This window comes from Phalangium opilio, unplaced genomic scaffold (genome assembly GCF_054372755.1).
Source record: "Phalangium opilio isolate 3A_F unplaced genomic scaffold, DU_Popi_V2 ptg000329l_1, whole genome shotgun sequence".
NCBI classification, from domain to species: domain Eukaryota; kingdom Metazoa; phylum Arthropoda; class Arachnida; order Opiliones; family Phalangiidae; genus Phalangium; species Phalangium opilio.
The window spans coordinates 8,987,185-9,008,758 of record NW_028324226.1 but is presented as its reverse complement, the minus strand read 5'-3'; the positions used below and the strand labels follow the sequence as shown (position 1 = coordinate 9,008,758).

General features: G+C 36.1%; 1 protein-coding gene and 2 long non-coding RNA genes across 5 annotated transcripts in view; 2 read left to right on the top strand and 1 right to left on the bottom strand.

Moving 5' to 3' along the window:
* LOC149610710 (uncharacterized) overlaps positions 1–21,574 on the top strand; it is a 47,406-nt gene that overhangs the window by 18,173 nt on the left and 7,659 nt on the right. The gene's annotated exons all lie outside the window — the stretch shown is intronic.
* LOC149610711 (uncharacterized) lies at positions 13,864–21,251 on the top strand. Its single transcript, XR_016376633.1, has 2 exons — positions 13,864–17,533; positions 17,640–21,251. It is a non-coding gene; the product is annotated as an uncharacterized LOC149610711 (long non-coding RNA).
* LOC149610709 (uncharacterized) overlaps positions 21,032–21,574 on the bottom strand; it is a 29,628-nt gene continuing 29,085 nt past the window's right edge. For all 3 annotated transcript variants that reach the window (XM_089859114.1, XM_089859115.1, XM_089859117.1), the window contains exon 10: positions 21,032–21,566. In XM_089859114.1, the coding sequence (XP_089715240.1) occupies positions 21,270–21,566 (297 nt within the window). In that variant the 3' untranslated portion in view covers positions 21,032–21,269. The remainder of the gene's footprint in view (positions 21,567–21,574) is intronic.

The window sequence follows — 21,574 nt, the reverse complement described above, 5'->3', positions numbered from 1 at the left end:
GAATTATCGAAAAACACCTACCTTCTGACTTCCCACCGTACTATATAGCAGAAAAGTTTCTTTCACCTTAATCCAATTAGTAATTAACCCATTTAAAAAATTAAATAAAAACAAGTTGGGAGACTAAAATAAATCTCTCCGAGTCGAGACGCAATTAAGAGGTTTTTCTTAAATAATTAAATAAATATAATTGATATTAATTATTTTAATCGTCATTTATTTACCTTAATGTTAGTTAAATCGTTATAAGAAACTTTATTCCTAAAATCCTTTTAAACATAGGTATTGTTGACGTTTGAATTCAAGCGTATGCCTCTAAAACAATTTTTGGAAATTTCTAGTATATAAAGCGATTGTTTCACCATAAAATTATAAGAAAACTCGCAATTGCGTGAAGCCTTGGTTTAAGCCCTGACATTGGGAGGTTAGACGTTTCCCGTAACCCTAACCAATCGCCGTGGACTTCTTTATCCTAGTGATAATAAGCGAACAAGTTTACTCCGATTTGCCAACTGCGAACGCTGTGACAGACACGTTCAGTGTAATACCTCTCCGTGATGTCATAGTCACTCGGAGATGTAAGAAACCGTTTAGCAGTTTTGCACCATCATAATTAACGTTGTGGTTTTTTCTTGCCGAAAAAAGTATTTTATAACTCTTAAATTAAATAAAGGTGTATGTATGCGATACACACAGTGATATATTTTTTCTCCCAAATTAGACTGAAATTATTCAATAATTTTTCTTTAATCAACCGAAAAAATTCCATTCTGCAAGCGTATTCGATATTAAGATAACGTTCTCCTAAAGAAACCGCATAATCTAACTCAGTAAAATATCAATCGTAAAAAGCACCAAAGAAAAAGGTACGCAAGATGAAATCGAGCAAATAAATTGGTTAAGTTCAGATATTAATATTATCAGTTTGAAGACTTGATTATTAAATATCAAGTCCATAAGTTTATAAGATATGTTCCATAAGTATGACACTTCCTAAACTTCGTAATTCTAGAGAGTTACTGAGTCCGAGAACGACAAGCGAGAATTGAGTGCGCACATACATCTTCCTATTTAGTCTGTACTAAGCCTTTGACAGCGCCTCACCAGGCATCACTTTACGAGAATCTTAGACGTTTCACCCGCGTCACTTCATTACAAGCTCTCAATAACCAGAGACGAACTTATTAAACATATCTTATAAACTTATGGTTTAAGACCTATTTGAAAAAATTATAATACAGGATTTAATTCCATTCCAAATATTTTATTAAAAAATTTCACATTATTTTCGAAAGACCACGTGAGTGAACAGAGAATTCTTATTTTATGTATATAGACTGTAATGTTTCTGGTTCGACCTATCTTCATATTAAATTAAATTAAGAATCCATGAGATTTATCTAGCCCGCACCCTAGATGTTCTTACGTAATGTAACTATCCCGCGGGCGTCTAATGATTTTTCCCCATTCCCTTCATCTTATCGAATTTTCTGACACCCTTCGATTTATCATAGTTTCTCGATACGCATGCTAATTGACTTTTTAAATTTAACCCTAAAATGCGCATGCCTTCGCTTTTATATTAAACTGAATTTGTGGATACATGTATACAAAAAGAAGTGCTTATCCAGGGGTATATAACATCTTATCAAGTATTAAGAATTTCCCACACTGCCCTTTTTAGACTTGCATAAAAAATACTGAATATTTTGGGGGAGAAATGTTTTTGACAGTTTAAAAATTTTAACTCCTAATTTTTCTTAAAAAAATATTTAAATTGAATTGATCTGCACCCGTTTTTGGTCGTGAAATTGAGATTAAATATAATCTCGAGTAAAACATTAAAAAAAGAAGCGTTTTTGACGAAGTTTAAAAAGATAAGTCAAAAGTTTTTGCGGCCTTGCTAGGACGAATAAGGCGGATTCAGGAAGGAGTTTCTTCTATAATTACTGAAGATTAATTATTAATCAGTTTCAGCTCTACAGATAAAATCCTGTCTTCCAATTTTAGCAAATAAGCCCCCCTGGTTATGGCATAGCATGATTTTTACCAAACTTGGGTACATTTACGTAATATTCATGGGTTGCTAAAATAATTTTGTAAAAAAATATATTTTTTTGTAATTTTTATTCAAGTATCTAGCATTAAATTTTTCAAACTCAAGATTTTATTAAAGGTCTCTGAACTTAGATTATCATTGATTAATTGAACTTTTTGGAAATAATTTTTACATAATCAAATTTTACAGGAGTATTCAAATGCATTTATTCTTATAAGTGGTACGAAGGTATCGACCAATAGACCATTTCGATGTAACTAAGAGGAAAAGGGGGTAAAATTATGCCTTCCATCTCGCATTTAACATGGGAGTGCAATGTATCAATCTCGTTGTATGTCCCGATACTGAGGGTTGCCTACCCCCTTATCTACACCGAAAAGGTCTATTGGGTTTTATAGCCATCATTTCCCTGTTCAGGCGTGAGAGCAGACGACTTAAAACGAGTCGCACATACGCTGAATACTAAGCCTTTGAATACTAAGATAGCCGAATCCAAAGTAACAAATACTGACAAGAGCGCGTCAAGAATTCTAAAACGTTTCTTATTTTGACTGCTAAAGCGTTGCACACTCAATCTTGCGTCGAGTGAAGTATGGCTAAATAAAAGGTGTTTGCAAACCGACAAGGAGAATTACTACCATAGGAATAGACCATTTCGGAAATTATACACAGAGAAATCAACACACAGGGGTGTGGCCGCCGTTGCCAAGAAGCAACACCTGACGGAGCCCGAGTTCAATACACGCGGGAGGCTAGCCTACTAGCACTGCCTCTATCTGTGCTTTTTGGCGAGAGGAGCTCCAATACCCCAATGGCAGCCTCGCCCCCGTGTGTTGGTTTCTCAGTATGTAATTTCCGAAATGGTCAATAATGTAGGTAATTTACCGTCCCTATTTTACCGGTAATTTACACATACAACCTTAAATTACCGAGTTATATAATTTTACAGTTTAGAGGTAAATTACCACCCTTTTTTCAATTTTGGGGCAAAAGGCAATAAAAAAATTTACTTTTAACTTGAGTCCAGTTTTTCTAAGCTATAGATACAAATGTGAAATTACAGTAATTTTTAAAAATGGTAATTTACCGGGTGAATTAACTAAAAACTATCGGTAAATTACCGATTAAAATTTTGGAATAGCAAAAACTACCGTAATTTAAGGTATTTTAAATTTTCACAGGCTTATTACCGGGGTATTTTACGCAATTTACCGGTAAATTACCATTTTAAAATTACGGTAAGATATAAATCGGTAATTTACGCGGTATATCTGGTAAATTACCGGTAATGTACGGACGGTAAGTTACTGACTCACATCTCTAGGCATAAAGTTCCCGCAATTCAACGTGGTTTAATAGACTATAAGAACTTGGAAAAATAAATTACCATTAAACGGTCGTTTGAAATTTTCCCAAAATTTTAATCGATAAATTACCTTATTTCAATATTAAGGCAATTATTTTAACCCATATGCGCCTCAATGTCTTCTATAGTCTGATACCTAGTCTTCTACTAACCTCAAAATCAACCACGGTAAAAAATTTATTTTAAATATTTTTTTCTTCTAATTTATACTAGTAAAAAAATCGAAATTTCAGTAAGATTTTAATCATGATGGATTTATGGTTGCCAGTAATCGAATTGAATACAAATTTGAATGACAGATAACCTTTTAACATCTCGAAATTTTGTTCATTCTCTCGTCTCATCTTATCCAAAACCAATTTATTGATAAAACCCAAGTTCTTTTTAATCGCTCTTTTATTACTAAAGTGAGCGTAATTCAGTACTAAAATAATTTAGGAAAATAACAACGTAAACATTAGCTAGAAGCAATAAAATATAGAGATGGGGAAACGCTTATCACAAGTTTTACAATTTCACTAAGTTTGATTGACTTAAAACTCTTAATTAATTCAAAATACTAAGAAAATTAGTCTTCTCTTAAACTTCAAATAATACGCATAAAGAGAACTTTGAGAATTGAATGTAAAGATGTACAAATTTCGAAAATTCCAATACTTGCTTAAACATTCGTTGAAAAAAAGAATAAAGTTCGAAAACCGGGATTCCTTATCACTAAAAGCGATCAAAGCTAATCAATAAATCTACTTTAGAAACATAAGTTTGCATATTAAATTAAAAGGATTTTTGAGATGGAGTCTTAGAGGGACATCGCTTTTTTTCGTTCAATTAAAATTTCCTAATAGTTTTTAGGCAAAATGTCTGGCTTTCTTCCCAGAATATAAATTCCATCGAACGTTTTTCTTTCTCTATACTCGAGTCAGGCCGGTATAAAAATGGTAATTACCCTGCTAAGTGGTTTTCCGTGTCAGAAAAGGTCCAAATCCACCCACCTTACTCCCTTCCGCCACTCTATTCTCTCTCGGTGGCCACCACGACTAGCGACCACTCCCCGAAAAAGTCCCCTATCTTTAGCAGTCGTCTCGGTACCTCGCGACTCTAGCTACATTCGTTCTCCCCAATAATGTGGCGGGCGTTACAGTGTAGAAGGCCAAAACAACAGTATTGCGTTAAATATCTCTCCAAGTGGTCGTAGTTCGAGCTCGGTGTTGGGTCCCATTTTCCTTGGCGTTTCGAGGGGGTCCTTTGGATATCGGCGCCCGTCTTGGCGGCTCGCTGTCGCCTCTACGTCGGTGTTCGCTACCAAAAACCACCGTTCACCAAGACTAGCTGGTTGTGTCCCAAGATGGGAACAGAGATTCCCTCCAAATGATTCCTCGGCCCGATCGAAGACACGACAAGACACGTGGGTGATGAGGTTGGGGTTTCCTACCTCCACTTTAAGCTTACCAAGACTGTTGTTGGTCGGGCGCCCTTGTCAAAAATACCTTATTTCCAGAAAAATATACAATGCCATGAATTCATTCAAGTTTACCACAAATATTCCACCGTTTCGCCTAAAGTGATGCTTATCCATATTGCCTAGCTGATACCAATTGCGATTAGCATTGGTAACAAAACTTACCATCCTTACTGAAAATAAACAAGACTCATTTTTTAAACAGAGAGCTCGTTTTGAATTCATGAGATAAATGAGTAGTTTCTGTACCGGACAATTGATAGCTTTACGCTTACAGTAAATAGCTTTACATTCTAAAAGAATTAAGGTTCTCAAGCCTTCTCTTGGGACAAAATTTTTGGCTCCAAGATGCTTGGCGACAATGTTTCCCTTTTACCTGCAAAAAAGAAAGGGATGAGGAATGTTCTGGTTCTTTTTCTTGGAACTAGAATAATGTTTTCTTGATCTTAAATAGGTGATATATAAACGTTATTTTGGAGACATAGAGTTAAAGTGTTTACGGATATTTTCTATATACTGCCACAAGTGCGATGAACTTCTTGTAGCAGATATGGCCAATTTCTCAAAATGCAATTTATATTTTATTTATTTATTTTTTTATTTTTTTGAGAAATAATGAAAATTCTAACTTATGCTGTTGCGGCTATTTTAAGAAAGGCTATCCTATGGTTGTTACAGGAAATGCAGGATTTTGTGGTCGTCTAAATTTGGAACTAGTAGGACCACCGGTATTCCGATAAAATATTTGAGATTAATACCATTGCCTGATAGCAAAAGTGACTAACCTTGCCCAAAACAATTTTATTTTGCGTGTTATACCATCGGACATGCCCATATTGATTTTTATTGATTTATGTTAAGATGAGGTTTTCCTAAAGATGTGAAATTCCCATAAGTCATGAAAGGCTAAATTTACTTTGTATACTTGCGATTTTCGGAAAAAATTAATTATAATTTTGTAGGCTATTTATAGTAAGTATGGTATAGTAACATTCCCCCCCCAAAGGTTCTAATAATTTAAATTAATTTCAAGTAATTAAGTTCTAGTAATAGTTCTTGTATATATAGGGCGGCGTAAATAAATACCACACACAAAGCCAACTCTACAATAGGCCTAATCATCTGTGTGAGGGCATAAAATAGGGAAACATATTAACATGGAGCATAAAAGTTTCTCTATATTGATTTTAAAACAACGATTATTTCAAGTGCCCAAGAAAATTTTACTTAAAAACTCGACTAGTTTCGGTCACGTTATTGGACCATCTTTCGCAAGGTGTTACGAATATTCAATTAAATATCGAGCTAAAGATTCAGAGGGGATAATGATCTAGAGTTACTTCCTGCCAATAAATTTTTCAAATTAACCCGTGTACTTCAGTAGCCGCACAAAGTCCACCCATTTTAATCAAATCTTCTTCCTCGTTAGGGAAATAACAAGTTTAAAAACTTCAATATAGATGGCATCCTCGATGCTGTTTTTAATTTGTATAGACTTTATTTATAAATCGGTCTGTTGCCGTGGTAGGCTATATAAATCGGTAAACTACAGCAGTATTTGGTAAATTACAGAGGGAAATATCAAATTCTGCATCCAATTAAAAAAAAACAAGATGAGGAATTATCTTTTATTTGATTTCACAATATATCGAATCCAGATTATATTCGCCATACTTTGGAATAATTCTGCTGAACCTTGAACCCTTCAGATGAACTTCTACCTTAAATCATAAAATGGATGTCAACAGTTGAGTATTGAATTTTATGCCGATGCAGTTGTAGATGTTTTGGCAATTTACAATATATCATAGCGTTTCCGACAGCACGTAAATCATATCATGGAAACGAAATGTGTCATGATATATTAAATCCCGGAGCCGAACTTCAACAGCTTTACGATCATATCAAAGTCAAAGACCTATCATAACAGTCACATAGACCATTTCGGAAATTACATACTGAGAAACTAACACATTGGGGCGACGGCGCCGTTGGGGTATTCTCCCTCGCACCAAGAAGCAACGCCAGACGGAGCCCGAGTTCACTACACGTGAGAGACTGTCTCTAGCGGTGCTTCTTAACGAGAGGGGTAATACCCCAATGGCGTCCTCGCCCTTTTGTGTTGGTTTTTCTCTATGCAATTTCCGAAATGGTCTATTCCTTGCAGTACACGAAATTCATATTTATTCATTATACGATGCCAATGATATAAAAACATTAAATAACTTTCCGATTTACAATAGACCATTCCTGTAATGCCTTAGGAAATGTAAACATTACAGGGGCCGGGCCGCCAGGTTAGGCTAGTTCCCTTCTCTACGACCCTTTGATAACGAATTGAGACTGTTCATAAAGAACAAACCTACAAACAAAATCTAAATAACCTTCTCAAATATATATGTAGGATAATATGTAAGAAATAAAGTCGTGAAGTAATCAAAACATCATTATGCAGGGTGTTTCTGATAAGTCTGCAATGGGAGTGTTCTTTAGCCGATTTTGATCCGAAAATGTTCTTTGAAATTTTGCCGCCCTGGTCACTGTTTTCGAGTTATGATTTGAGTGTTTTAGGGATGTCCCCTTCATTAAATTAGAAATCATTGTCTAAATCAGTTTCTTAATTAAAATCCGTAAAATACTCCAATCCTAGCTTGAAGACAGTGGCCCAGACGGCAAAATGTCTTGACCAATTCGGCTCAAAATCGCCAAAAGAACAACCCACTTTATTTATGGCAGACTTATCTGAAACACCCTGTTTATTAGCGGGATACGCCAGCAGATAAGTTACTTCTAGTGCAAAAATACCGGTGGCGTTATAATTAAAGCGTCATAGACCATTTCGTAAAATATATACAGAGAAATCAACTCAAAGTGGCCAGGCTGGCTTTGGGGTATTCTCCCTCTCCCCAAGATGCAACGCCAGACGGACCCCGAGTTCACTACACGCGGGAGGCAAGTCGACTTTCACTGCATCTCGCGCTGCTTCTTGGAGAGAGAGAATACCCCAATGGTGGCCTCGTCCGTGTGAGATTGGTTACTGTGCTTGTAATTTTTGAAATGGTAGATTGTTTGCATGCTCCTGTTCATATACAGGGTGTTTCTGAGACATCCTTCAGAAATTATGGTTAGGTTTCTTTGTTCGATTTCCTATCGAAGAGGACATTTTGCCGTCCTTGCGCACGTTGTAAACAGTGGCCATTAGAATATTTTCGATTCAAAATAGCCCTTTTTGAAACACCCTGTATACAACGGCTTATTAGATGATTTTAGTGAACGTTTTTTAGCCAAAGAGATGTTAACGTATGTCCACATTATCGTTTTTGTACACTTTGCGTACTTCGCTCTACACACACGGATTTTCTTAGCAACGGAAGAAGAGAGGGCAACACCTCCACAACGTTTCAACCAATCAGCAATGTGTTTCAGCTAATGGTGTGGAATATTTTTCATGCATCACATTGTTGTAAACAGTCAACTTAATCATTAAATTATGGCAGTAATCAGCCTTCTCTCGATCAAATATTATTTCCCTAACATATATGGTTCTTTTATTTTTAATTATTGTTCTACGAATCTCGAGTATTTTGCAAGTAATTTAATAATGTACAATCAAGAAATCTTAGAAGTGTCACAGAGAATTCTCATCTCCCTGTACCCACTGTGCAAGGATGTATAGGAGAGTTCGCGACGCTTGAACCATGCTAACCTCTCAATAAACTGATTAAGTTTCTCAGGCATCCACTTTTAGGACTCCTTAGAAGCATTGCTTATCGTAGCTCTTTAATGCTATGGTCAGACATACGTATGATCTTTCATGAGTAATATATATTTTTTAATTTTGTCTTTAATACGGTTTACGCCCTATTTTCATCTTGTTTAAAGACCACTCACATGGGTTTCATAAAATTAGGGGGAAAAAATCTCTTTCATTCTTGTATCTTCCGAGAACCACTGAAATCATTAGGAAGTGTAAGCCTTTTATGTCGCTAGATGTCGCCACCAACTTGAGAGATTCGGCATTATACATATACACGCGCAATAAAGAGTGTTATCGATAATTTTGCATACGGACTAAAAACGTTTTAAAATTAGGCCTTTAGCAAGATATTTTTTTGGTTCAAATACGCTTAGATACTGACTTGAGAATTCACAGCTGTTTTTGCAGATATCTTATTTCTTCCAGGCTGAACTTAACTTCGACTTTCATTATCTTAACTTTGCCCAAATTGATATCGAAAAGACACGTAATAACCGTCTCTTCTCATTGTTTTAGAGATAAAAATAAATAATCAAAGTTATTTGTCGGAAAACCTGCCCATTGATAAGAATGTAGATACAATCCTTATATTTTGGCGCGCGCTTCGATACATTTTTTTAAGTCTACATGCAAGCAGTTTTTGCTGAAGCATTTATGGCAACCACAAGGGGCGCAATTCTTTTGTTCCTCTTTTGAAGTAGCCCCTCTAAACTTATCAATTAGTTTTGAGTCAAAATATTAATCATTCAGTTACACCAAGAAGTGATATCTAGTTTATAAGGGAGAAGGTATAAGATGCCTAAGTATTCGTGCGACATAGTCCCAGTCCCCCTTTCACAATACAAGGGGGGACGTAAAGGTAGACCGGGCTATTGCGCCTCTCCTCAGTCGGAAAATACGTAATTTTCGTCATTCGCGTCGCGCTGACGTGAGTTTTCAAGAACCAATGAGATGCTGTTTGCAATTTAGAGGCGGGGATTAACTCCGGACCTACGTTTGGACTGGAGATAAAGCTGGAAATGTGGCAAATTTATACCTTCTCCCTAAAAAACTAGATATCACTTCTTGGTTACATTCAGAGGGTATGGAATTCACGGTCAACTTGTTAAAACCATACCCATTCGATTAACCGTAGGCTGACAGTTACTAAAAAATAAAATATGCAAGTGTCTGTACTCTACTCATTGGGCCTTGTCCTATACAGAACCTTCTTAACACCATTATAGCCCCCCCCCCGGGCAATAAAATAAACTGGGGTCCTTATTCAAACATACAAGTGCCAATCTGACTTAATGGTGTGGTATGTCTATGGAATGCTAGTCATGGCCGGACAAGACAGGATGCTTACCTGCTAAAATCCAGGTTGCTCTTTAGAAAAATTGTGAGTCTGGAAGGGTACATATCACCCCGTCGTTTTATACCTTGTGACTCTAAGGTAATCATCTAGAACCATCATAGTCTCTCAGCGATATGTAATACCTTAGGTTTATACAAGATAGTTTGACACAACCTACACTTCGTAATGCTAGAGACTTGCCGAGAGTTAGTTCGAGAACAAGGCGAGAATTGACTACACTCGGTTTAGCAGTCCATCTTCCTATTTAGTCTGTACTAAGCCTTTCATAACGTCTCACCTATGACGTGTCACCTACGTCACTTCGTGACAAGCTCTCAGTAACCAGTGACAATCTTATGGAACATATCTTATAAACTTATGGTAATAGCAATACGAAGGGTAGTAGTTTGTGTGATGTGGTTTTGTTACTAGACGGAAGGGATTCATGACTTAATTACGGATGTTTTTCACAGGGCCTGTAGTATATTATTTGTATAAAACGCTTGTTAATGGAAAAACATACTCCTTAGGGTATTCACTGAGTCAAGAAGTGATATCTAGTTTATTAGGGAGAAGGTATACATTCGCCACATTTCCGGCTTTATCTCCAGTCCAAACGTAGGTCCGGAGTTAATCCCCGCCTCTAAATGACAACCAGCATCTCATTGGTTCTTGAAAACTCACGTCAGCGCGACGCGAATGACGAAAATTATGTATTTTCCGACTGAGGAGAGGCGAAATAGCCCTGCCTCCTTAGGCATCTTATACCTTCTCCCTAATAAACTAGATATCACTTCTTGCTAACTTAACTAGCCAACTCATAATTATAAATTATACTATTGTTGCATGTGGACTTTACTAAATTGTTCTAAAAGGTTCTGATCCTTGTGGAGCAACTGATCGAAAGCTCGAATACGCAGTCAATGTTTAAGCTCGATGAAAGAGAAAAATAATAAAAATAAAGGCAACGATTAACTTTAATTATTTGATAACAAATTTTACAGATATTTAGAATTGTGATATCGCGTGATACGAGCTCACCCACCCGTCTAGCGTGCTTGGCCAGGGGTGCCGTATAGTTATTATATCCTTTATCTATTAAGCTAACCCCTAATTAAAATCATGCCGAATTGTCATTGATATTTTCTCTTCGTCACCTGCTTCTAACGGATTTGGCTTCGAGTGAGGGGAGTAAGTTACATTAAACCCCCTTCCCCCTCCGCTGTTTCAACCATTTTGTGTTTTCCGACTAAAGCATCAAAATGTCGTAACTCAATCATTTCTTTTTTCTCACGAATTTAACAAGTTCGCGTAAAATTTCAGAGCACAAGGCATATTTTAATCGTTTAGGAAAACTTTTATGTTATTATAATGGTATGTGCACAATATGCGTTAGCACAACATATTTCTCCAGTAAAAATAGAAATTAGTTAAAACATAAATTCGCACCTTATCCCCAAAATTTCACTTATAAAACGTATATAGACCATTCCATTTATTCTTGCAAGGAAGCAAGCACACCGGAGGGAAGGCCACCATCATAGGTTATTTCATTCTCGCCAAGAAGCATCGCTAGAGGCAGTGCGATTTCGCTAACCTCGGTCTGGTGTTTGCCTTATGGCGCGAGGGATTAAACCTAAGATGGCGGCCTCCCCTTTGCGAGTTGTTTCTCTGGGGTAGATTAATAATTCAATTGTATAATTTAATCGAAAAGGATAGAAAATGGCATGTAGATATAAGCGACTTTGCTTAATCCTAGTTGCTTCCTAGAGATGTGAAATTACCGTAATTTTTAAAAACGGTAATTTACCGGGTAAATTACCGATAAATTACCGGTAAATTACCGATTGAAATTTTGGGAAAACAAAAATTACCGTTCAGTCGGTAATTTTTGGTAATTTATATTTTCCTGTGCTTACAATGCATTACTTAAAACAAAGTTTAATTGTGAGCACTATCTGACTTCTTTACACGTATTTGCGGCTTTTGCTACAAAGACGGCAGCCGTGACCTTTCTAATCTGATTTCTAATTAATGATTTATTAAAAGACTAATTTCTAGCGCAACTTTGTAAGTACTGACTAGCGAATGGCGCCTGGTGAGTCATTTTGGAAGTAAACACAGAAATGACTGATCATTTAAGTGTAAAATGAACATTTAATGCGTAGTAAAAATGTTTGGTAATTTACCGGTAAATTACCATTGTAAAATTACGGTAAGATATAAAACGGTAATTTACGCGGTATTTGGTAAATTACCGGCAATTTACGGACGGTAAATTACCGACTCACATCTCTATTGCTTCCACAGCCACCTTTTGGAATAAAACTATGGCATCCATACTTTGCGCAAACGGTTTTAATATATTTGTGAATTTCTGTCTTCAAAAGCAACATTATGCGTGATCCTGAAAGAAATTCTCATTCCAAACTAAAACTGAACAAGTTTTTGAAGGTGAAAAGTATCACGTGTAATAGTGGTTTTATTTGTATAAGAAAAATTTCGATTTACGCATATAGAAAGGTTATAGCGTTGAGTCACTTTGGCATTCTTGACAAATGTTGAATGCGAACAAAAATGAGAAATTCGTAAGACTGTCGCCATCTGAGACAGACTTGAGCAGCCTAGGACTGTTATGAAACATCACATACTTTATTCGGTTTTTAATTTTCTGCTGTATCATAAAACTGAATTCTAGATCAAAGTAATTTCAACCAACTCTACACAAATACAGGGTGTTTCAGCCAAGTCTGCCATAAATTAAAGGGTGTGTTTTTAGGGTCAAAATGAGTGGAAAGAGTGAAAGAACGTGTGGTCCACATCGTTTAGTTACAGAGATATCGGTCTCTAATTTAAAGAAATAGTCACGCCGATGTGTAGTAATGAGTTTTACTAGGGAACGCATACTTCTGTCCATCCATGGACTGACCAATACAGTATTGGTTTGTCCATGGTCAAACTAATAGTACACTACTGCTAGATAAAGGCTCAATGACTTTTGAAGACTATTGAAGGCTGATGTACGTTAAGGGATCAATGTTTAGAAGCGTTCATCTCCGTAACCAAATCTTCTGGAACCTGTGTTCTTTGTTTGTTTTTTAGTTTTGTCACTCAATTTGACCCAAAGAACACGCCTTTAGTTTATGGTAGACTTATCATTGATACAAATAGAGTGTATTTAAAATCTTTGATTATGTTGATTCCAGTGCAGACATAAAAAGTAAACCATCCCATGATTGTAAATGTTACACGGTAAATAAACTTGAGCTTGATTCTAGGCTCTTTAATTGCCATATTGCAACATGGGCGAGCTAGGACTGTTCACGAGCCGAGCTGAGCGAGCTTTTTAAAAGCTCGGCTCGGCTCGAGTCAAAAAAACGGCGGCTCGGCTCGACTCGAGCCGAGCTGGGTCTTGGCTCGGCTCTAGCTCGGCTCGGCTCGAAAATGATCGAGCCGAGCCGAGCTGGCTCGATTAACATATACATGATTAAAAAAAATTGCTACTACTAACGTCAAACTTGAGAATGACTATAAATGCCATCCCATGTTTAGGAATGTAGTGGTTCAGTAAAACCCGCTCTTTAAAATATGCTCAAGGTTAGAGACGAGAGATTTTTCCCACGCTTTATTTCATGTAAAGATACAACGGAACGCTATTGGTGGAGAGAATAAAGACTAAAAGGAAAGCACTATATCAGTGACTAAGCTCGCGAGCCGGCTCGCGAGTCGGCTCGGCTCGATGCCTATCGGCTCGGCTCGGCTCGACCATAAAAAAGCTCGCTCGTTAATTAATCGAGCCGCAAAAGTGGCGGCTCGGCTCGGCTCGAACTCGGCTCGCTCGTCACGAGCCCGAGCTGGCTCGAGCTCGTGAACAGTCCTAGGGCGAGCAATGCTAAAGGACGGACTGCAGCCCATTTATCCCCATACTAAGATACAAAACAAGCAATGTTAAGCTTACTAAATGGAGAAGGGTTCTAATGGTTATGAAAAGTGCTGAGTCAAATCCCGGGAAAAGCTAGGGCCATCTGTACAAAACCAGGTATTGTTAGCTCAGCTGTTTCCAAAAAAAAATTGTTTTATTAACGCAATTTTTAATGACATGTAATGAAAGATATGTTGTTATTATAATATTCTATTCTAATTCGGCAATCTCATTTCTCCAAGGCTTAAAGAGAAAGAGTAGGGAAAAAAATTTGGAACCAGCGTGTATCCGTTGAACCAATCATTAATGCCGTTTTAGTCAAGTGGCTAATGTCGCTCCCCCAGTTTTTCAGTCACTCTTTAGAACGTTGATTACCCCATACGCCCCCTCTTTCCGGTTTTCTACTATCTGCCACTAGAAGGCGAATTTACAACTATTTTTCAACTTTCTCACTCTGTAATCCGTCCTTTACTATTGTTCGTCCATGATTTTAAGATACACCCTTTAATATTTGTGGAAATTTAATGGCGACTATCAACTACTTTTTCATTTCAACTTTCAGTGGATATCAGCGAATAATTTAGATTCGCAATTTTGCAATCCATGAATAGAGTAGGGCTTATAACATTTGATCCTTAAGTCGATTTTTAGAAAAACTTAATTTTTCCAACTTATGTTATTTTTGTCCTCAAGCGCCTTGTTGCATCGGAATTGGCATGTGTTTATAAGAGAACTTCGTAAGAATTCTTGGTATCCCCTTACTAAAATTAAGAGGGATGTGACGGCGTGTTACGTAAAAAAAGAACCCGAAATTACAAATACTTAGTGTACATACATATTGTATTTAGTGTAGACAGACCCACATCAGCTACAAACGTCTGTTCGTGCGCCCGACCCGCACTTCACTTAGTCATTAACCAAAGGCTCTAGAGGAAAGTCCTTTTTTTTATTTTTACCAAAGTGGTTTTCGTGTTCAAATTTGTAAAAGTGTACGGTAATTACCAGTTAAATAGATAGGTTGGTAGCTAAGGGTGGTATTATTACTACAGGGTGGGCGCCGTCTTGTACATGGGCGACTTATTTGTCAAATTTGAGCTTTCACAGTATTTAGGATTTAATTGTATTGGAATTGAACGTGATTGCCAGTTGTTCTTTTACTATACGGCCCGGGATTGGAAATACTCTAATACTTGGTTTTGCGTAAACTATGATTTTGGAGCTGACTTTGTCTCCAACGTGTGGGGTCTTAATGGAAAGAATAGGGTTACCAAGTAATCCTTCATATCATTAGCTTTTAATGAAGTTTTGATATACTTAGTACTTTTCAAGGAAATCTCAATAAACTAAAAAAAATAATAATAAATATCTGCTTAAAATTCGCTATCACAAAATCAAGGAATGTTTTACAGATTTTATTCTATGATTCTTGGTAGGTAAAATAAAAGGTGTTCCAAAAATAGTAGTGGGACCGAAGTACACAGTAGATGGGTTCTTTTGGCCATTTTGAGTTGAAAATATTCTATGACTAATTGTCCTAAGGGCTCCCAATTTCTAGTTAATTGGATTCCGAAAACAGGGTTCGAAGAATCCCTTTTCACTGTTCTATTAAACACGTTCTATCAGACGTATATAATACTTCTCTTCGAGAGAAGTGTATCACAAAGCGGGGTAATTGTAACGTCATTCTTACCAATGTCGGAACATTTGGAGCAAGGTTACTAAACCGAATCACATACGCGATAAATTGTTCCCTCATCATTACTCTATTAGCGCTTAACTATTTGGCAAGACACGCTTGTGGGTTATTGTCCCAACCCAAGGCGAGGTTTATAGGTTGATTGCTGGGGATTTAGTGCCAAACAATCACAGAATTCACCTTACGGTGCGATGCCCACCTGAAGTTTGATTTGATGAGCGGGAGAGCAAACAAAAAGGGTGAGCTTAGGAAGAATGACGTTACATAACTGTATTAAGATCACTTTTTCTATTATCCCCTTCTGGTTGTATCTATTAACAACGGAGAAATGGAATAGTACGAGAGGTATTATATTGATTATTTCACTGTGTTAAAATATTCTGATATATAGCACTCAGTTAGCCAGCTCCTTTTTATGTTGGAGTAATATGCACCGAAATACAGCCCATAACGAGGAGGGTAGTTCTCAGGTGCAACGTGTAAATGCATTTCATGACAATCAACCAATAAACATAAAGTTGTCTATGGAACACAAGGTCTTACCATATTCAAACGAAATTACACTCAAAATAGTAATATATTTTTTTCTCAACACAACTAAAAATTCATATGGTCCATTGAAACCTGTCACATTAATGAATAGCAGCGTTTCTCGATTTATAATTATAATTTTATTTATTCAATAAACAAGATAAAAAGTTACAACAAAAAAAAACCAGAAAATTTTATATGATTTCAATTTTAAATTATTGAGAATTTATACAGGTTATAACATGGGTTTAAATCGACTAGAATGAAACGCATTCCACCATCCACATTGTGACATAATTAATTCAGGTTTACGTATAATCCGAAGGTGAAAGAAACAAAATTTATTATCATAGTTATTATTGTCATCATTTAGTTTAAAAAAAATTAAAAATAGTTTTTAATACATTCAGTAGCGTCAAAATTACAATTGTAAATTCTCATTTTAATTACAATTGCAAAACGTTATCGTATTTAATTATACCCATATATATCTTAAAACGATAATAACTTGTATTTACCGCAATCTATTATTAAAAGTATTAGATGTCACTCCATCGCACCGGTTCCCCAACTTCAAACACTTCAACTAAACGCGACTAGTCTAGTAGTGTACAGTATATGTACATTTTTTTGGTAAGGCCCCTTTGTCATTCTTTAAGTTGCAGGGCGGCCACCGAACAATATATTTAATTATAAATATTTAAATTCGATACGCCCAAAATAAAAGTGAATTAAATGATATCAAACATCTGCTACTTTACATAATTAACAAGAACCTTACAGACAGTACAGTCATTAAAGTTTTAATAGTTTAATGATTTTTTAATTACTTCTAATTTAAAGTAGTACTAAGTAACACGATAATAATATGTCTTTAATTATCCAACGATGTTGCTTGTGTCTGAAGGGCAAACACCTCTGGGGACAGGTTTTCATTTGTACTTTTGTAAATTCTTATATCTGCTAAAAATATAACTCGTTTGTTTAAGGCAGAAGCTTTTCATCATTGGAAATTACATAGTAACTAGTTCATAACGACATCCCATCTAATGAGGGGAACGTTGCAAAATTTAAGTTTGTTTTTAATTTAAAGGATGACATGCAACCAAAGAGCACGAGGTCGTGATACGCAATCAGTTACACTCTTCGAACGAAGCTATTTTAGCACAAAAATACAGCAAATAATTAAGGTTTTATATTCCTTCCAAGGTTGTAAATTATCAGAGTATCCATGTTCTAAGAAAGTTAATTTGTTTTTAACGCTTTTACTATATACAAGTGTTGTCATAGACGAGCTAAACACTCTTTGTACATTTGGTACCATTTGATGATGGAAGTTGGAGGGAAAGGCTGTCTGTAGGGTTTGAGACAAGTGCATTGGTTAATTTGGTTCAAGATTTAAAACTGGTGAGAGTATATTGTCTCTTAGCACCTTGCTATGATCATATACAGAGCAATATTTCGCGCTTTTCGAATAGTACACCTGAATATTTTCGATCCTTTTTATTTTCAGGTCATTAAGGGATAATAAGGGCAAAACCCAGTCATCTTAGCAGTCCACGATGTACCTTAGACTATACTCAATCGATTACGAGTTATCTTTGAAAGCAATAGCCTTCACAGTGCTGAAATTATTACACGTAACCATATTCGTTTTGCAGGTATAGTGAGAGTGCTTAGTCCAGCGACCAATGGACGGAGTGTTCCATTCCAATCCTTCTCAATGTCGCCATAATAGAATCTTATGAAACTAGAACGTGTTGAGTTTCAAATATTCATGCTAGAATGTAGATACTAGGCAAGTGATCGATTTTCATTTGATCATTGTCCCATTGAAATAATTGACATAATTTCGCAGTGTTGTTAGTTATTCTACCTGACACCATTAGGAAACTTGCATTATATGAACAAGTAACGGTAATCATGAACTGCGAATGATTTTCCGGTCGCCTTAAACCATTTTCTTTACACAACGTCGTTATATATTAGAAAATTTCAAATCCGACGTTTTTAAATCCAAGATCATGGCAAAATGGTTTAGGTTTACAGACAATTTCGAAGCAATGCGCGATGGTACCAGGTATTAGTTGGCCCAAAAATATAATTTGGTGTTTTTTTCGTTTCGTTGGACAACCATTTTCCTTTCCTGGTTTAAAGTTTCTTCGTGATGAATATCAGCAGTTACGTTAATACAAAGATCATGTTAAAGAAGATGTGGTTTTTATGGGAGGGTTGACTGTTTATTTGTAAATTCGTTAAACCTATTGATCTGTCTTTACCAAGCTCTTGTCTCAAGTATCTTACTTAAGAATAGCGCAAATTCTGACCTGCGCGAGTTGGTCGTCAATATTACGGTTATCTGTTTTTATGAAAACGACTTAAAAAAGCTATGGTTTCTATAGTTCTCAGACCTTTATAGTTTCATTTAGTTTCAAGACCAATTTCTGCAAGGAAGAAGCTTAAAAATTAGTTTTAAAACATAAAAATCTCTATATAGGCCTAGGTCTATATAAACTGAAAGTCTTGATTTACTGATAATCAACGATCAAAAATGGGGGCCCGAAAAATAAGAAAAACATCCTGAGGAGCTGCTAGTCATATTTACTTCAAAACTATTTTGTTTGAAAAACGAATTTAAGCACTGTCATAAACGCCTTGATATTTCTCCTACCATTCACGGCAAAACCTTCGGTTTTAGTATTGAAACTCTGTCTTATTCTTGCACTAAATCAATATCAATGGTTTTATTCAATGGCCATTCAGTCCGTGATCCGATCTTAGAAAATAGTTTCAAATGTGGTGTGTTTACTTGCAATCAGAATTTCAGTATCGCGTAGTTTTCTGAAGCGTTTATCACATGTAAGCTAATAAAATTGAAACACCTAAAAGTTGAGTTAAATTTCGGAACATTTGAACCAGTAGGACCAAAGGTAATTTGAGTAATAACTGAACCCATAATTTGACATTTTAAATTAACTTTTGTGTGAAAAAAACTAAGTACTTTTTTAAACTTTTTTATTATAATACAACACGTTGAAACTTACCTTTGATGAAAATTTCAAGTAACAGATGATAATGATATTGCCGAGAACCTGCCTTTTCCCATAGAACATCATGTCTAACTAGAGCTCGGCATTTTCTATCCATTATCCACAAATCAGTGGATAACCAATTATTTTTAAACGAAGTTGTGGATATAATACGATTTAATATGCAAGTTCTGTGGATAATTTTCGAGTATGGATAAAGATAAAATGACGCGGAAAATGAATAGATAACGCCTCTCAAATCCTTTAGTATTGATAATTTGTTATCGAATTCTTTGAACGGGTTTCTATAACGCGAGGTCGTGATCGAGTGGGCTATACTACATGAATTTTGAAAAACGATTCATGAAATTTTCCTTAAAGTAAAAATGGCTATCAATGCCACCAATTCCATTCGGAAACTATGGACGCTATCTGAAACCAATTGTAATCGTGAAAGTTATGTATTAGATATAAAAATCTCTCACCTCCCTCCCAACTCCGGTTCATTTAAGGGACAATATTCTTCACCCAACGCGAAAATATTTACTTTGCCCAACTTCAACATTAGGGAGTCCCTTAGATCTCTAAAGAGGAGTACTCCCAAAGCCTTTGCGTATCAAATGTAAATAATGTGAAACTTAAAAAATTACCAAATAAATGCATTGTTCCTCGATGTTATAACGTTTAAGAAATTCCCTTTAAAAGTTACCGAAAGTGAAAATCCTGCTTAACTAGAGAAAAAATAATTTAAAAAAACTTTTTACCGTCCACATTCGCATTCACATTAGCTTCGGTGTACTGTCACATTAAATCAAGAAAATTTTGGTTTCAACTATTGTTAAAACCATAAAAAGATTCGTAATAGTAGGCCTAATTGAAAACCTTAAAGGTATCGACTTTTATAAACCGAAATATATTTCTCATTACTAAAGACACTAACATGGGCATTTTTTCATTGTCACTCAATTTGTCAATATTTGGCTTCTTTACAACATGCAGAAAAACTTTGTCGACCTGTCTTCGCGAAATAAAATAAGGTTGCCGTACGCGTAATTACTATATTTTGAGCCACACCTACGATTACTAAGCTACTTACTAATGAACTAATCTTAGTTTATATTCTTCCACGAGCCTATATTTCATATTTATCTGCCAGCAACATTAAAGAAAATTCTTAGCCTATGCATTAAGTCTATGCGAAAATTACGACAGAGGGCTATAAAACTCAAGAGGACAAATAGCAGGGATAAATGAGGTAAGATGGGTTGGAAATGATGACGGGCGACCTACGGCAACCGTAACTCTCCCAGTGTACCTCGCGCTTCCCTACCTTTCGTATAGGCGATTGTTAAGTATTGTATTTGTAAGAGAACTAGCTTCTATTTTTAAGACAGAGGGGGCGTCCTTTACGATCTCGTACTGTACAACCCTACCTAAAAGCTGAGGATGCTGGGAGGACTTCGGTGCCATAGATGGGGTTACAGAGGCAACGTTATAGGTATGGGGTTATCACTCCAGACTTTTCTCCATCAAAGAAATATTACCACTTGATGGTAACGTGTTGGAGGTTTTAAGATTAGCTCATAGCTCGTTTCGTTTTGAAGGTTTCATCTTATGTAATTGCCGTTTCGTAAGGAACCGAAGTAATATTGTGATTAGTTTTGGCAATTGAGGCTGTGCTGGTGATACAAAATTATTATCATATTAAGTACCTGTACATAGCAATTGCGTCAATAACCGTTGTCTACTTTAAAATTATCCTGTACCGCTAGTGAGTTAGTTCTATTGGGGTAACTGAACATTTCATATTATTGGAAATACGATTACTTTAATTGTTATGAAAATATGAGATAGGATAGTATAAAAATTGCAACGATTATAATTATATCAATTATATTTTAAAACTTTCAACAATTAATTTAGAATTCAATTTGTCAATGATTGAAATTAATACAACAAAAAAATGCACTATATTATGCATATATATAGTCTTTTTACAGAAAGTATTTTCCAGTTGTCACATTAAATGGTTCGGATTTCTTTGTTTCACTTTTGTTTTTGGTTTTTTTACTTTTCCTTGTTATTAAACTATGTATTTCCAAACACAGATTAATTTAATGGTTCATGGGGGATGAATGATGATGGGGGTGATCATTTTGATTCTGCCCTGGAGCTACGATTCGACTGGTGTTTTCAATCACCCCAGCCCCGATCCCGGAAATAAGGCTGTGGTTACCTCCAGAGGAAGAATGTTGTTGCAAGACTGACACTGGCGAACCGAGGGCATGCGCAGAGGTGATAACGGAATCCAGAGGAGGAGGCATAGAATGACCGACTGCATGCATTCCCGACTCCCCCGTATGGTACAGAACACTACGATGTCCCGCCGAAACGCCATCTTGCATTAGATTCTGATTTG